Source organism: Falco punctatus (genome assembly GCF_963210335.1).
Source record: "Falco punctatus genome assembly, chromosome: 11".
NCBI classification, from domain to species: Eukaryota; Metazoa; Chordata; class Aves; order Falconiformes; family Falconidae; genus Falco; species Falco punctatus.
In genome coordinates, this window is record NC_137591.1 from 29,630,900 (window position 1) to 29,643,505 (window position 12,606).

Consider the following 12,606-nt stretch of genomic DNA (forward strand, 5'->3'; position numbering starts at 1 on the left):
CTGTACCCGGGGAGCCGTGCTGTGGGGCCACCCTGCTGCCTTCCCAGCTGCCTCCCGAGGTGAGATGGGGCATGGGGAGGGGGCTGGCAGGCCCTGAGCCACCTTTTCTTTTTCCCCCCATCCATTCCTCTCTCCCCTTCAGCACCCACTGCCTCCTGAGGGGCAGCTCAGCCCCAGGGCAGGGCTTCCTTCACTTCCTCACAAGCCCAGCACTGGAGATCTTCGTTCCCACACCACCTTGCTAGAGCATCCCTGAAATCCTCCTTGGCTTTCTGTGGGAGGGCTGTATGCTATTAAGTCATACCTGGTGAGAAGATGGGACAGTTTTACCTCCTGCAGGCTCTTGCGTTTCAGGATGGGTATCCAGGAACAAACCTCCTGGAGAAGAGGTGCTCAGGGCTACCAAGCCACACTGTGCACCAAGATGACAAAGCCCCTGGTCAAGCAGGATGTTCCATCCCCTCCTGTGCAGCCCCACCAGGTACAGTGCCTGCTGCAAAGGCTTGTGGCATTTGATGAATCCCCGAGAATAATCTAATGCCCCTGTATTGGAGAAGTCAAGTCACGTTCCTCAGGGGAGCTTGTACCTGCTCTGCTCTCAGCTCCAGGATCTGTTGTTCCTCTGCTCCCTTCATCATCTGCTTCAGCACCCTCTTCTCTTTGGATCTTTCCTGCTGTCCTTGTCCCCTCTGCAAACACTACTGCCAGCGCAGAGGCCACCAGCTTCATGCACTGGAGAAAGCCCAGCTCTGGGAATTGGACGGTACCTCCAGCCCCCTCTGCACCTCCTCTGCCCTGTCCATTTGCCCTGAAACTCTTCACAGCACAAGGGGCTGCCCCTTTTTTGTATTCGGGCAACACCTTACAGCAGCGTCAGCCCTGCTTTCAAATCAGCCTCTTAATGCTACATTAGCAAGAACAATAGTGTCCCCTCTCCTGGCTCTTTACAAGGAGGGTCTTTGCCTCCCATTTACAAGTGTGGACCCTGAATGTACACAAGTGACGTGTCCAACATCTCCAGACAGAGAATCAGCAGCACAGCTGGAAGATCTCCAGTGAAGCGGGCTAAGGACAGGACATACAAACAGACAAAGGTTATAGGCAGGTTGCAAAAGGTATAGAAGGAAAGGGGAAAGTTAAACCCAGGCTGCAAGGCAGGGTGGTGTTCAGATCTGACCTCCACTGTCTGCCAGCCCACCCCAGCATACAGCCCCACCATGGTGGTAGAGTGTTCAGTACGTATTTGCCACGTCCTTGAAAGGGAAAGAGTTTGAAAAATTGTTGGGCTCCCCCCCCCCCCCCCCCCAGTTATTTGTGCTGGGGAAAAGGGATGACACACTTAAAACCCACAGGGCCTCATGTACGTGCACCAAGGAGATAAAAAAATCCACTGATGTCTCCTGTAATAATCAACATAGACAGAAAGAATGAACATCCTCAACTGAAGCATAGCACACAACTGTCGCAGCACAATAGCTGCTCCTCAATACATGCTGTCCATTTTCCATCAGGTCCCATGGGACAACATCTCAGGGGGGAATCCACACAGCCAGCACAAAACCAGTCACTGTCCCCAGTTTCATCTGCTTGAGACTGTGACTTATGGAGAGCATCGGTGCCTCTGAGAGATGGGACAGGTCAGCGTGGCAGCTGGAGAAACCAGGATTTGGTTATTCAGCCTTTGCTGCAAACTCAGAGCAGCGCCTCTAAAACGCTTCTGCTGCTATGGGATGGGAGTTAACGTTCGCCCCCTTCTCTTTTGCAGGTCCCTGTGGGTGTCCATTACTGGGGGCTAAATTAACAGCTATCTTGGCCTGCCAGGGACTGCATCAGGAAAACCATGTTCTTCCTTTCACTCCTGGGGAGAAGGTGACTGATCTGTGCAGAAAGTGTAGAGTAACTAAAACTGAAGTATGAAGTTCTCGCTGGGTTAAGAGCTGGGAAGGAAAGGTCACTGCAGGTGAAGCAGGGGTGCACTTACAGCACCTTCTTAGAGCCAACGAGACCACCACATTTTAACATCCTCCCTGAAGATACTCAGTGTAAAACATTTTGCATTTTCAAGGTAGCCTGCGAAGAGCACTCACGCTAGTCTGAGGAGAGCTGCAGTAAATATTAAACTTGCCTGAAAGCTGAGAAAACCAGAGCATAGGAAGATTTGGGCAGGGCTGGGCTCTTCTGTCCTAAGTGCAGAGCTGCTCAGTGCTGCAATAACTTGCATAAGCACGAGGCACCCTAGCACCGTGGGCAGGGGTGCCAGCCTGTCCCCGGGCACACATGCCACCCTGGCAGCAGACACAGGGGCTGTTCCCCTGCTGAAGGCATGTCCTTGCCCCTTGCAAAAAACCCCGCTGGCCCCCAAGCCCCTGCATCTTTCAGTGCATGGGTGATGCTTCATGCACTAAGACTAAAAATTTTCCAGTCCACGAACGCTGTGTCCTGTGCCTTGATCACAACCCTGGAGTCCAAAGGCGTGAAAATATCTCCTTTCCTCTGCAAAAACGTACTGGTATTATCAATTAAAATAAACCCACACCTAATTGAGCAGGCGGTTGCTGTCTGCTGGGCTGATGCTGCCATCTTCTGCCCACCCAGCGCTTTGCTGCCGAGAGCTTCCCCAGCCCAGGGACCTGCCCATGTGCAGGCAAAGGAGAGAGGGAATGAAAAAAAAATAATGCAGGAATGTAAGAATTTAGGAACAGCCTCATGGTCCCTCACATCCACTGTGGATGGAGATCCAGAGGTGCGCCATGGAGGTTGTCCTCTGCACTGGGGCTGTGGCTGGGAGTCCAGGGTGCTGAGCCCTGCCAGGTGGAGAGAGAAAAAGCTCTGCGTGAGCAATCACGTCCAAAAGATGAAGGGGGTAAATACATGCAGTTAATGCAGTTGCTAAGTGGACTGTTATTAGAAACAGCTTGAGCTGTTCACGGTTCTTCCAGAAAATGCAGGAAAATCAAATGTTTAATTCAGAGAGAGCAGCAGAACCATACAATTTCTTTCCTGACACACATCCAAAAAGGGTTGGTTGTTGTTTTTTTTTTTTAGCAGGGATACAGAGTAATTGGTGTGACTGGCACTAAAGCTATGGTGGCAGAGTGTGTCATTGATCAGAAGTTAAGGATACAGAGCATTTGTTTTCCAAAATCGCAAAAGACTTTTTGTCTCTTTGTTCAGGGCTTTAGTTCTGCCAGAGCTGCTGCCTCACAACCCTCCAATTACTTTTCCCCCTTCCTCTGGCACCGCTGGCAGAGTGGGATGCTTGAGGCGAGTTTTCCCAAACAGTGGGCTGTTAAAAGATGCAAAAACTGTTAAAGCAGATATTTTCACATACCAAGCCCCCGCAATGCCTTGCCACAGGTACAGTTTGGCAGAGCTTCAGCCCCATCCTTCCTTGGGATTAGTCTTTTTGTGGGTCTTTGTAGGCAGATGTGGTGGCAGATCCCTGAGGATGCGGTGGCATTGCCACCTATGGCACAGCCTCGCTGGCTCTAGATCGTAGGGCACGTCTTCGGCTGGGGTAAGTGACAGCAGCTCAGAGGCAGCATGTGAAGCATAACCCCAAACCTGGGCATTTCAGCTGTCAAAACGTTGTGGCATCTTGTCTCTTCTGCACACCTCTGTATAAGCCGGGGCAGGTCATTTCAGGTTTGTGCCTTGATTTTCCCTCACTCTAAGCAGGGGAGAAGCGTGCAGATCCCATGGAGGTGAGGATTGCACAGCATCCAGGTGGGATGTAGCCAGCGAGAGACATGTTCAGCAGCCCCAACCTGTTGAATTTCAACAGCATTAAATTGCCAGGGGATGCAGGAAAGGCAACTCAAACTAACCCCCACCAGATACAGCACAAGCTTTAAAATTGTTCAACATGAACTTTCTTCAAAGAATTTGACATTCCTGGTGAACCTGTTCATTGCTGAGAGACTTTATACACCACAGGCCACATGCAGTGGTGAATTAATTCCCCGTTCCCCAGCTGGGAAGTGTCCCGAGCAGGTGACATGGCATAGCTGTCTCACCTAAGACCAGCCTGCTGTCCATGTGTGTGTCTCCTGATGCGGCCCTAGGGCAGCAGTTCCAGTTTGGAGGAACTGGCTGAAATGCAGAGTTCTCTGCTCCTCAAGTATAGAAGCATCACTAGACAAAACCATAGAGGTTAAGCAACTTCCCGATGTCCACACAGAGAGACAACAGCAGAGGTGGGGGCAGCCTGCAGAAATCACGTCTACACCTCGATTCATGCAATCCTCCTCCCCCCGCCCTACAGCAGAGGCAATTACACGGTCTGTCTGAAGAGTACAGCAGTGACATTTTCTCTACAGCCTGGAGTTAATGTACTTCTGCTTGTAAAGTCAGCCAGCAAATGCAGATGCTTGCTTAGCAGATGATTTCGCTTTGCTACATCAAAGCTTTGGGCTGGGGCAGAGCCAGCCTCCTGGGTTCAGCTGAGGTGGGGAGGGGACCTTTTCTCCAGAGAGGTACCCCTCAGATAGCTGTGGTACCCAGCACATCCTTGACGGCGGGAGGGATTCTTGTGGCCTGGAAACATATCGTCCCTTTCAGAAATCAACAACTCGTTTTTCTGCTGTGCCATGTACATATACACATTTTAAACACATACGGAGGAAGAGCTGGGTCACCGGCTCCAGCTTCCCATTTGCTATAAATAAACCAAAAAAGAATCATACCTCCAGCCCAAGATGCTCTGTGCTTCCCTAAGAGCAGCTTTTACACGAGGTGGTGGGTTTTCCTTTGGTCTCAGGTGGTAGCAGCAGCTGGAAGTGACCCCAAGTATGAGCTGGCCCTGAAAAGCAGCACAAGCCATGGCAGGACCACAGCTGGAGCAGACAGAGGAGGTGAAGATGCTTACAGGCAGCAGAGCAGTTGACGTGGCTGCTGAGGCCATCAGCAGGGACATCTCCAAGCCAGCTCGGCAAAGTTGCACTGAAATGAAGGCCCTGCCTTATGCCAAACCCATGTGAACGCAGGTGATGCTGTTGACCTGTTTGAAGGTTTTGCTGCCCCATGGGGGAAGGTTAAGTGAACCTGTTGGGCGCTGTGTGCAGAGCTGCAGCACAGGGAAGGCTGTTTTAGGGTCCAGATGCAACATCTGTGCTTAAGCTCCCTGTGCACACAGAGGGGGTGTGGGTGGGATAGGGCTTTGCCTTGTTACTTTTTTTTGTTTAGGTTTTTTAAGTATGCTCTTTGAAAACTGATGCCAAAGTACAACACTCCAGACCAGAGCTTTTCATACCTGAAAGCTCAGCATCCGCAGCAGTTCAGCCCTCCTCAGGGTGCAAGTACTGCCTCAAGACCAGGTGCAAGAGCCAGACTAGAGGTGTCTTTCCTCCCTCTCCCTGCAGTTTGGTGTGGGAGGGCAGGATTGTGGGGATGGATTTTGCCAGAGGAAAAATCCCCTCGGTTCCCAGGAATCTGCTGCTTCTAAAGAACACATCTGCCACGAGAGCATACTGAGTCCATACCAGGAAGATGATTTCCCCATTTTTTCCTCTATCTCATCCATTTGTCAGTGTTGCCAGGAGGGAAATATCCACCCCCCCACCACCGTTGGAGCAATCTTCAAACTAGAAGAGGTAAGCAAGAAGCAGATTCCTCAGGATTATTTTAGCAAAGCTCTTTTTCTGTAGGTAGAAACAGGTTTTTGTGTGCAGTTAGACTCTGGCACAGAAGCCTCCAGAGTCCTGCTTCTCTAAGACACAAAAATATTAAATCAAGAAATCCCATTTTCCCCTCACCCTTTTTAATCTTCTTTCACTGGGTTTGAGCCAGGGAGGCGTGAACTCCCGGTTCAGTACTGCAAGGCCAGAATTGCGATGTGCTCAATAGCAAAGTCATGTAAAAACTGCTCACTCCCATACCAAAGAGTTTGTGTTCTTAAAGAATAACGTGCTGGATAATATTTTAGAAGTGGATTAGCGGATCCTGGTGTGCCTTCATTTGCATTTCCCCCCTGAGCACCTCTGAAGGTGTTCAAAACATTTTTCTCATTTGATGGTATTTTAATCCTTAAGCAATGGCTCAGCTCCTCAGAAATATTTACATAGCCACCATCCAGCACATTCAGGGACGTAAGGCAGAAGAATACCCAGAAGTATGAGTTATTGCAGTCCCAGCTGTGGATCCCAGGGATGGAAAGCCCAGACCCAGATGCAGATTTCTCCCACACATCCTCATTCTGTGCCTTCCTGCCCTCATGGCCATCACCATAAATGCTCATGGCTTTGGGTTTGCAGGTCGCTGAAGCCTTCAACCAAGTGCTCCAGCACAGGGTGATAGAAAATACCAGAAGTAAATGTGCAGTTTCCCCAGGACTCAGCCTCCTGCTCTTCCCGTGCCCTGAAGAGGATATTCTCCAGGACCAAGGCAAGTGGGCCAGGGACATAAGGTGGTTATGGTGGCTTAACAAGTCGCTGCACATCAGTCGAACAGGGGTACCATTGGTGGCTGCGTGCTTGTAGCCTGGCTCCTTGCTAGGCTTAACCACCAGCTGGAAAGGCTCCTGCCATGGCTCAGAGCTCTGCAGCCCAAGTCAGAGGGGGAAGCTTTTGCAGCTCCGCTTAGCTGCATGGCTGACGCTTTGCTTCACACCTTCGCACAGCTCAGGGCATCCCATAGTGGTCAGGGGTTTCTTGCACCACCGTGCGTGCGTGTACCGTACAGTAAACCTGAGGTTCCCTCAGCATCAAGCTTACCTTGTGAATGCCCTCTGTCACCACAGCTGCAGGGCCAGTAATTTTGTCCAGGTTGCGTAGACTCCCAAAATCTTAAATACATTTACACAGCGCTCAAAACCTGACCCAACAATGTTTCTTGGTGGCAGAGGGTCACAGATACGGTCCAGATGTAAGCTGACTACTCGCACAGCTTGTCCAACCCCACCAGTAAGCTATGGGCCACTTTTCCCTTTTTGACCACAACCTACTATTTGGTGTTGGCTGTGGTCATTGGTTATGGGAGCAGAGGATAGCAGCTCACTTCCAGCTTCTTTTTTACAGTTGGAGCTGTGCAAGGAACAACCGAGGCTAATCAGGGTCTCACTGATGCCCGTTTAGGAGCCACTGCTGTAGGACATCAGAGCAGGGCCCCACCGGGCAGCTGGGTAGCAGCTTGACAGAAAGGTTTGATCTGAAGTGAGGACCAAAATGAGAAAGGCATGGGTGGAGGGATAAAGGTCTGCACGTATGCCTTCAACAGGGAATGAAGTCGCTTGCCCATCCTGCCTCCAGCAGTGACCAGCAAGGAAGGGAGACTGCTCTCCCACCTTCCCTCCACCTCACCCACCACATTCCCAGGCACTTCTACCTGGGGCAGAGTGTGCTCTTGACCATCTTGGCTTATCAGTCCAGCTTGGTCCCAGGAGGGGCCATTACAGATGCCATTCCCTTCATAAGCGTTACTGCGAACTGAACGCCGCTGGAACCTGAAACTCTGGTAACAAGCTGGTTCTGCTCTTTGAAGCCTATCGAGAGAGGCTTGAACTACAACAGGCTGTGGAGACACAACAGTCCAATGGTTTCATCTGACAAAACTAAAATTTGTTTGTGCTGTGCCCTGCAGTTCCACCATTGCATAGGTTCCAGCTGCACAAGCTGCTTCAGCATTGCCTCCGATTACAAAGTGCTTCCTCTGCTGCAATAACCCTCCTGGCTTTCTCAGCGTGCCTTCATTGTGACAGCGACTCTAGTCCTGCTTTGCAGTGCCTTAGACCCTGGAGGAAGTTATTTAACTCTCATCCATCCTTTAAAAAGCTTTGCAGATTCATCATATTATGCACAGCTTCTCATTGCAAAAGAAAAGCAGTGGTTTTTTAGATTATTTCACTGGTAATAGCAGAAAATGGCCTATTGCAGCAAAGAATTTGTCCAAATCAGCTGTAAGCTATAGCTGTCCTATAGATAACATCCAGCTCATTTTAGTGTCCTGGAAGCACTCTACAAGCATCCACTATTGAGGCATCATTGCGCTTCAGGTAAATGTGCTGCTTAAAGATAGCACTGAGCATAGACCACTGAACAGGGGGCTCGTTTTAGGTGTTCAAGCCATCCCCTGGGTTACGGGCAACACCTAAAGTTAGCAGCCTGATAGTAGCAAAGTAGTTAGCATGATGATAGAAAAGAAAAAAACCTTACTCTTTTGTACCCACTGAGTTTCCAGCAGCATTTAAGGACTTAAATACATTACAGCTAGGTTACTGCATTTAATAGTTTTCAATCATCATCCTGCCATCAGTTTGCTTTGTTGAAATAGCATCGTTGGTGCCTTCAGGTCACGCTGCAGGAGACCCACATTTTAGTTATACACTCTGCATACAGAGACCTAAACAAACTGATTTTTAGTCTACCTGACAGAATTTTTTTTAATAAATTATTACAGTTACAAGTCCCTTATGACTGAGTGCTCCTTACCTTTGTCACATCTTCTCTTGATCTTTCTTTGCCTAAGTAGAAGAGTCTTTGGGCCTTCAGAGACTGCTGTATCTGACAGCCTCATCTCTTCAAGGACAGGGAAGCCATTCAAAGGCTTCTCTTCTTACAAACACTTCAAATAAAATAATAAACATCTTCATTATTTCAGAGCTTTGGATAATTTTTCAGATTTTAACCTCTACTTTCAAACATAATATACTACTTCAAAAAAACAATTTCACTATAGCATCTTCTTCTACAACAGCTCACCCAACAGCAGAGACACACCTTACCTTGCCCCATCCCCCCACAAGCCCTCCCACTGTCTCTGAGTGCCTTAATAAGCTTTAGTGTCCTGAGTGGCCTCACCTGAGCATCCCCACCCATGGGTCTGGGGCCCTATATAAGCTCAGCCTGAGGACTTTACTTTTATCTTGAGCTGTATCACAGAGATACTTTTTTCTTAGTGTAACCAGTCTGGCCTTAGACCTTGCTGTTCTGAATAAAGCTAAGTGTGTTTGAGCTGGGTCACTGTCTCCAGACCTGATTCTGATTTGCCAGGTGGACTTCAGACCTACCTTGTTCTTCCAGAAAGAGCTGGACCTAGGGGCTTTCAACATTCTTCCCTCTAAAAAGAGGTAAAACCTCCTGAGTTATTCATCTTTATAGTCTAGCGTTAGCAATTGAGTGATTGTTCTTCTTCCTGAAGATCTTCCACCATCCAGGTGCTTCTCGTATAACATCTTTCCTATACCCTAAGCTGTTTGGTTGTCCTGGTGTCTTCCCTTTGCAGCAGGAGCTGTGGCAGTGCTGGGATTTCCCTTGCAATGGCTCTGTGGGGCCCGCTGCCCTTCTGCACCCCCATTTGGGTGGGGGGAAGCATTCTTAGGACTTATTTCCTGGGTCATCTCCTGCAGCCTAGTCCTGGTGCCCTGCGAAGAAGCCCCCAGGTACTGCGAGAAGGTTGTGCATCCCACCTAGACTTCAGCCCGCTGAGCTCCTTGACAGTGGGGGTGTCAATAAGCTGGTGAGGTGCAACAGTGGGTATCTGCTACTGCTTGCTGAATAACTTGTTGTTGCCTTCTCCTGGATAGATGCTAGCCAGCTTCACGCTGGGGTAGCTGAGCAACTGTGGGAAGGAGTGTGCTGTTGACCAGGTTCTATCACATTCCTGCTAGGTAGAGTTAAGTAAGGGGGGAAAAAATTGTGACTACCCACAGGGTGTTGCCTTCCTTGGGAACCGTGAAGGATTTCTTTAGCTCTTCAAAATGTCTGCAGTTTTAGTACTTACAATCAGCAAAAAATTGGAGTGGAATATCAACAGAGCACAGCTTTCAAAAACTCATTTTCTTTTTCCTTTCAAGCTGACAATAGGATTTTAAGAAAAACCTTGAATAATGGATATACTTTTGAATAATGGATGTTTCACAGCCAAAGTCCCTTGACTTTTCTCTCTGTGCCTGAATGAGAAGCCTTTTAATTGCACAACACGTGGAGAGGAGGTACAAAATGATGTGTGTCTTGCGCTGCTGATTAACTGATGCATATGCTCCCATTAAACATTCAGAGATGGGTAAGTGTATCCCAGCCTGAAGCTGTATGTTATGCACGTTGGGTTTTTATCAGCTACGGATCTGGTTTGAGATGTTTTGCATTTTGCCTTGTCTCTGTCATGGCTGCCCCTAATTTTCTTTTTTTTGTGGGCTGGATCTGTCCTGCTGCTAGGGAGACCTTTTTCCACATGAAGAGCTTGCACCTTATGCTCTGGGCTCATGCGATGTGGTGTGAGGTCACCTTGTGAAGAAGCCTCCTGAGGTTAGACCATGGAACAAATTTTTGAATAGGGTTTTCCAAAAAAGCAGTGCTTAGGACAAGGGTTTTGCTGAGAGGGGATTGTACCTGGTGAAAGGGTTGTCCTGGTGTCTGTGCCAGGCTGGGTGCTGTGCCCTGGTATGATGGTGAATCCGCCATGTGTGGGGCAGTTGGAACCCCCTGCAAATTAGCTGTGGGGGATGCAGGGAGGGGAATTGGCGTGAACAGCAGTGGTACGGGTCTTGGCTGCTCTTATTCCAGCATGCTGCTGTCTGTCCCTGGAGCTGGCTCTTCTCCAAGTTAATTCAGCTGTCATAAAAGTTTAACTCTGCTGCAGAAGGGAAAAGACAAGTCACTGTGCCCCTGAAAAATGTAAAGGGTGGCTTTGGGGTCAATGAGGGGTTTTTTTTTGTGTTCTTTGTCCTCAGTTTCCCCAATTCTTGGTGCAGTGCCCAGCACTTTGGGTGAGCTCAGATAGGCTCAGCTGAGTGAAACCTTGCTGTGCTAGTACTTCGCTAACTTTTGTCTGCACAAAACCCACTTAAAACAAACTATGATCCTATCAGCTCTTCAGTTTTCTTCCCAAGCACGAATCCAGCCAAGAGACCAAGCCTCGATGAACCAACTCTGCTGGAGCCTGGCTCTGTCCTGCTCCCAGCCCTCTGCATCCCGGCTGCGGGAGACCGGAGCCTCAGCTTACACAGAGAAATCCTGCCAGTTTGGACTGTTTTAACTCTGGACGTTAGATCACGGAAGACCTACGGAGACAGCTTGTTGGGGTGGTGCAGAGGGTCCCCTGGGCTCCCTGGTATTAGGTCGTTCCCTTCACTTAGAGCTTTTTGGTGATCCTTGCCCCTGTGCGCACGGGAGGCTGCCAGCCAGGTTTCTGGCTTTAAACAGGGCTTGTTTTCTCTCAATTTTGCAGCTTCTTGCCTTAGAGGACAGCTGCAATTTAGTTTTATTTCGCAAAATTTGACGTGACTCGAGACTGTGATTTACTGGCCTTGAAGGATATGGTTTATGTAACCGTGGAGGGCATAAGTGGCTTTTCACGGTAGAGGAGTCATAAATTGAGATGAAAAAAAATGAGGGAAATGTTACTGTCCAACTTTACAAGGTAGCACTAAGAACAGGACGCAGTGAAGCCATCTATAATTGTCAAGGGTCTTTATTGTCCCTGATTGCGTGTAATAAAGCTCCTGAACGAGACCCATGGCCTCAAATATGAAGGCAACCAACATTCAAGTGTCTGAAAAGACACAAGATGGCAATCTTTTCAAAAGGACACCCTGGAATACCTTGGGGTTGAAGATTTCCAAGCTATCAGCTTTCCTTGCTCTGGCAATTGCTGGAGACCCTGGGAAAGGGTCTGGCTCCAGCTTGCTCCCTCCGTGGCCATCAGTAAAGGAGCCCGAAGGTGTGAGGTGGAAACCTCCGAGGGCATCCAAACAAGCAGGGCTGGTAGTCCTGGCTGCATGTTCTGATCCAAACAAGAACTTGGGATCCCTCCCCTGCTCATTCATGGCACGTACGCTGTGAGGTGCAGCGGTCGTAGTCACTGTTGGTTTCTTCTGGGGCTTCTTTTGACATCTGCTTTCCCCTCTTTGCCTTCTGTCCCCTCTGTATCTTCCAACAGACACCGATGCAGAGGGACATCTCATATAGCGAGGAGATTTTAGATAAGGCAGAATAACCTCCTCTTGTTTTTTTACTTAATGGCACAAGAATAGCTTCAGAATTCGCCTCACTTAAAAATTAATTTCCCCCGGTTGAGCAGGGGGTGGTGTGGGGTGGGTGGAAGAATTACCTCTGCTTGGTTTTCAGTGTTTGCCTGACAAATATTTCCAGACTTCTTGGTTTTATATGTTAATTTTCAGCTTAAAGGTTGTAACGCATTGCAATGTGGAAAGGCAACAGGGGCGGTGTGATAGTTTCCAGGCTGCTCGTCCTCGTTTTATCTGCAAATGGTTGAATTTGCAATGTGTAATGATCTCTGTAAGGCAGTTAGCAGCGAGATAAACATCAATTTTATGGCTGGGAAAACGTAAGGGGTGTTGCACAGAAAAACGAGAGGACCTGAATACTGAAAGCTCTCTGACCTCAGCACAGTTGGGTTTAGCTCTTGCAGCTTGGGTTGGCCCCTCGTGCAGGCAGGCTGAGCCAGGGGAGATGCCCTGGCAGAGCCCACCACAACGGGATGCTGCAGCAGCAGCACAGCCTTTCCTCTAGGGATGGGGGATGCAAGGACTTATTATTCACAGCCAAAAGTTAAGAGGTTTTGCTGGAGTGGGAATGAAGACAGAGATTTCAAATTTCTGGGGGGCTTGCTTTGCAATAGGAGCTCACGCGGAAGGCTGGAGTTACCTTTGCA

General features: G+C 49.0%; 1 protein-coding gene across 1 annotated transcript; it reads left to right on the forward strand.

The window, feature by feature from the left end:
• Positions 1-355: 355 nt before the first annotated feature.
• On the forward strand, positions 356-12,368 carry LOC308071782 (quinone oxidoreductase-like protein 2; the record flags this gene model as incomplete). The annotated part of the gene is given in 5 exon segments (XM_080407714.1): positions 356-481; positions 1,766-1,796; positions 1,799-1,915; positions 5,195-5,467; positions 5,470-12,368. Coding segments are annotated over 5 exon segments (723 nt in total). The 3' UTR covers positions 5,646-12,368.
• Positions 12,369-12,606: the final 238 nt, after the last annotated feature.